The 4,996-nt window shown below is 36.7% G+C and overlaps 1 protein-coding gene across 1 annotated transcript; it reads left to right on the top strand.

Annotated features, from left to right (window-relative positions):
- The first annotated feature begins 2,586 nt into the window (after positions 1-2,586).
- LOC108177323 (putative olfactory receptor 2W6) lies at positions 2,587-3,519 on the top strand. Its single transcript, XM_017344800.3, has one exon. The coding sequence runs from the start codon at positions 2,587-2,589 to the stop codon at positions 3,517-3,519; it is 933 nt and encodes a 310-aa protein (XP_017200289.2).
- The last annotated feature ends 1,477 nt before the right edge of the window (positions 3,520-4,996 follow it).

Genomic DNA, 4,996 nt, shown 5'->3' with positions numbered 1-4,996 from the left:
AGTTGGCTGTAAGTTTGTCATAGATAGCCTTTATCATGATGAGCTATATTCCTCTTATACCTACTTTATTCAGAGTGTTTGTAACCACATGCTCTCACATACAGAAGCTTTAAAAAAACAATCTAATCATAGAATTGTGATTAGTAGAAAATGGGAAGAGTAGGAGAGGAGAGGTAGGGAATTATGGAAAACAGGTACCAAAATATTTTTAAATAGAAGAAATAAGCTCTAGTATATCTTCACAATGGGTGACCAGAGATAAAAAGAAAAACTCCTGGAGCAGCTGGCAATGTTCTATTTCTTGATTAACATGATAATCATAAAAAAATCACATAAATTTATTAAAATTTTGTGATTTCTTATTCTATTTTATATCTTAAACTAAAACTGAAGGGTGTTTTTTTTAAGATTTTATTTATTAATTTAAGTCATTGTTGCAGACAGAGACAGAAAGATAGAGAGAAAGGTCTTCCATCTCATGGTTCACTCTCCAAATGGCCACAAACGCCAGACCTGAGATAGTTGAAGCCAGGAGCCTCTTCCAGGTCTCCCATATGGGTGCAGGAGCCCAAGCATTTGGGCCATCTTCTATTGCTTTCCCAGGCTATCGCAGAGAGCTGGATCAGAAGAGGAGCAGCAGGAACATGAACCTCTGCCCATTTGGGTGCCGGCGCCACAGGCGAAGGCTTAGCCTACTGCACCACAGTGCCAGCCCCCAGAGGGTTTTTTTTTAACAAAGCCATACTAAGCTGATGTAGTCTTTGTTATATTCATAATAAAGGAAAAGAGCAAATGCCTGGATATTGCAAAGTGGCACCACTGGACTCAATGTAAGCAAGTGAGAGTCAATAAGGAAAGAATCTGCTTCATGTGAAACTGAGTTCTCTGTCACTAACCTTATGTAAACAGGCTTTGCATGACTATTCTCTGGAATCATCTATGCAGACTACTCACGTCTATTTCAGCTTTCAAATTCATGGCCTTTTAATTCTAACACCATCCCAACATGAAGCAAAGAACCCAGTGCATTTGTATACCAAGTATTTCAGGTTCTCAAGCCCTCCCCTGCCCCTGAGACTCACTACCTCAAAATGCATGTTTGTGTATGTTTTTTGTGTGTGGAATTATGTTTGAACATTTTAAAGTTATACAAAAATTTTACGACATTCCAGTTTACTTCTGGAACTTCATGGTAAAATCTCTTGTGTAAAAAACAAGAAGGAGGAAAAAATATATAGACAGAATAGTAATGATGTCCCAGTAGGTGGATATAGCTTGTTACTTTTTGAGCTAAATATGACCAAACACTGTTCCAAGTACTTTCACAAGTATTAATACCCATAAACTCCCTTAAGGAAGGCAATACTGTTAATTTCAACAAACAAAGCTACTATTGCATGCTCAGAGTCATTGTAAGTGTAAGGTACCCTGTGCCTGACGTACATGATCATGAATTATCTGGTAAAAACATAATTCAGCCATTAAACAGTCCATCTGTTTAATATGATACAATAATCAGAAAGAGTGAGGTTGTTAAAAGTTTTTATCCCTTTTTGTATTCTTTTAGAGTTGAAATGAGGTGATGTTTTTCCATAAAGGGTTTCAAAGCAACCTGAAGATCCGTTCATGTAATTGGTACATTCCACGGGAAAGTCAACTCACTGGTTATCTAAAGAATACTTTGTTGTTTGAATTAGCTGCCTGGCTAATTCTCCTGAATGGGCAGGTGAGTAGAAGCTGACACAGAATGTCACTACATGTATGTGGTGGCCAAATGGCTGTGACAGTAGTTCAGTTTTTAATTCTGCATCAACTCCATGGGACCATTTAGATGATGTAGTATCAGTTATTAAAGGTACTTTAAAAATATATAGCATCTGTACATGTAAGCAAATGCATGTACAGATAAGAAATAATAGGAAAACAAACTCACAAAAAAAGCAGTGAAGTAGGGATCGCTAGAGCAGATATAACAGGAATAGTGAACGCAATGTTCAGGTGATTGAAAAAACAGGAGGAGAAACAACGAGGTGGTGGTTGTGATTGTGATTGCAACGGATGGGATGTGAATATTTGAAAGTGAAGATGTCTGATTCTGCTACAAAAGTCTTGAGCTTATGCCAAGAATTTATTTCATTTCCCTTTTTTTTTTTTGTCAAGCTCAGCTCCTTTGATAAAGGAACGTTTTATCATAATCAGGCGACATTTATGTCATAATTTCAAGGAATAATAACTCCTCAAAATATCTACCCATTTAAAAAATTTGATAATTAACTTTATGCCTTTATTATTTAATGAAATTATATAGAACCATGTGTGCTGATGTAACATTTCACCATTTTCAATGAGTACAATTCAGTATTGTTGGGTTTAGCATGTTATTATAGACTCACTTGGGTAAAACTAAAAATGAAAAGGTTACGAGAACTGACAAGGGAAAATTCGAGATATCTTCCAAATGTGGAAAGCAGGCAGACAAGTCAGTTCTGGTAACTCATGACACACTTCAGAAATTTTAATTTCTACCTAAGTCTGACACTTACACTGGTTACCAGGGTGTTATTCCTCAACCTTTCAAAAGAAGCAATGGAAACAAGCAATGGAAGTTCTGAGACAGACTTCATCCTTCTGGGGTTTTCTGATCAACCACAGTTAGAACGCATCATCTCTGCAGTTGTCTTCATCTTCTATGTCGTGACTTTGGTAGGAAACACAACCATCATTCTTGTGTCTTATCTGGATGCCCAGCTCCATACTCCCATGTATTTCTTCTTATCCAATCTGTCTTTTCTGGACCTCTGTTATGCAACCAGCATTATCCCCCAGATGCTGGTAAATCTATGGGGTCCAAAGAAATCAATTACATATGGAGGGTGTGTGCTCCAGTTCTTCTTTGCCCTTGTCTTTGCAGCCACAGAAAGTCTTCTCTTGGCTGTGATGGCCTATGACCGCTATGCTGCTGTCTGTCAACCTCTTCACTACACAGTAATCATGCACCCTCAGCTATGCCACAGGATGGTGCTGACTGCCTGGATGGGTGGTCTTGGCAGTGCCTTAATTGTCTGTTCCCTGACTTTGAAGTTGCCAAGATGTGGGCACAGGAAAGTGGATAATTTTCTCTGTGAGATGCCAGCCTTGATCAAGATGGCTTGTGTTTATTCAAAAGTAATTGAAATTATTGCCTTTGTTCTTGGAATAGTATTTCTTCTAATGCCTCTATCACTAACTTTCATCTCATATGGAATCATCACTCGCGTTGTAACAAGAATCAGGTCAACATCAAGGTGGGAAAAGATCTTCAGTACATGTGGTTCCCACCTCACAGTCGTAACTCTTTTTTATGGACCAGCTATTTATATGTACATGAGGCCACAGAATACCACATATAAAAATGAAGGGAAATTCCTTGCTCTTTTTTACACAATTGTCACTCCCAGCTTAAACCCTCTGATCTACACTTTAAGAAACAAAGATGTTAAAAGTGCAGTAAAGAGACAATTGGGGATTGAAAATTGTTAAGCAAACTCATATTACATGGAAAAATAAATTAAACTGTGGAGAGTAAAAAAATATTGGCCTTTATCACCAGAACCTGAATCAATTCACTTATTCAAAAACCACTTATTTATTCACCACTCAGAATTTGACTAGGTGCAGTTTCTAACTTTATAAATAATAGAGAAAACAATAAGGCACAGATATAAATGCATAAATAAAACACAGCTCATGAATTTGAAACCTTGAAGACTAATCAGAAACCACAGCTAAGTATGTGCAGATACTTCTAATATTCACGGAAAATGAAATCAAAAGATAATGCTAATGTTCAATGAACTTTTTGAAGTACCCTCATAGAATTAGGAAATCTAGCAAATCTAATAAAAGTTATATGTAAAAATTCTTAAATAAACAGTTGCTGTTTTCTTGTGGAATTATATTCAACATTGACTTTTTTATTCCCATACCTTTTACATTTAAGATAAATGTCATTCCACTTCATTCACATGTTATTGCTATCGCATCCTCTCTGGTAGAGAAAACGACCTACCAATACACATTCCATTCTCTGCCTCAAGTATTAACTGGACTTATGGCCATTGTGCTACTAGTTACATTTCCTAGCCTGACCTCCACCAACAAAATGTCAATTATCTATACAGCTTCTGGGTTTTCTTCTTAAATATGAAGGTAGTTGCACTCATCTTCTTCATGCCTCTACCTCTTGGCTGGAATGTAAATTTGGATATTAGGTAATTATGACCACACAAACAAGAACAAAATCCTAGGAGAGAATGCAGCAGTGCAATTGAAGTACACAGCAATATCTTATCAGAACAATCCCTTAAAAAGCAGTACCACCAGATGATTTCAATAGAAAAGCCACTCTATTCTGCAATATCTCTGTTATAGTATCTTAGTTCTTACCTTAGTTGGCCTGACAATAAGATTGAGCTTTATCCTGGAGGAAAGTATAGTCCCTAAACCAAAAATATCATCACTTGGCAATTCATTTGAACCCAAAATCTAGGACCTAGCCCAATATGACTGTATCAGCAATCTCAAGATTAACTCAGCAACATGATTTTACTAAGGCTGAAGTTTGAGAACCACTGTTGTATGAAATATCGAGATTTGGGGTGTCTCAACACAGAAAATTATGTGCTTTCATAGATTTTAATTAATTTCCTTCCTGATAGATATGTAGATACTTATTTCTCAGAGCTTTTAGATAAATGTTCTAAGTGTCAGGGTCAGTCCATGACAAACCTTTTCTTTCACACAATCTAGAGAAATGAGGAAAATAAGAAGCTTTCAGTAAAATTAAATGAAGTCAGAGTAAAAGGTTGCTGTTTACTAAATACAATACTAAAGCCATGGAGAGCGTGAAAGGATTAGAAGGCCTTTTTAGTGAGATACTAGCAGAAAACCTCCCAGGATTGGAGAAAGAAAGAGACATCAAAATACAGGAAGCACAAAGAAACCCCAGTAAATATGA

This window comes from Oryctolagus cuniculus, chromosome 5 (genome assembly GCF_964237555.1).
Source record: "Oryctolagus cuniculus chromosome 5, mOryCun1.1, whole genome shotgun sequence".
In the NCBI taxonomy this organism is placed as follows: Eukaryota; Metazoa; Chordata; class Mammalia; order Lagomorpha; family Leporidae; genus Oryctolagus; species Oryctolagus cuniculus.
The sequence above is the reverse complement of the archived record's forward strand: the minus strand, read 5'-3'. Positions and strand labels throughout refer to the sequence as shown.

Excerpts from the sequence above, each read along its gene's own strand:
- LOC108177323 (XM_017344800.3), top strand. The coding sequence starts at position 2,587 with ATGGAAACAAGCAATGGAAGTTCTGAGACAGACTTCATCCTTCTGGGG.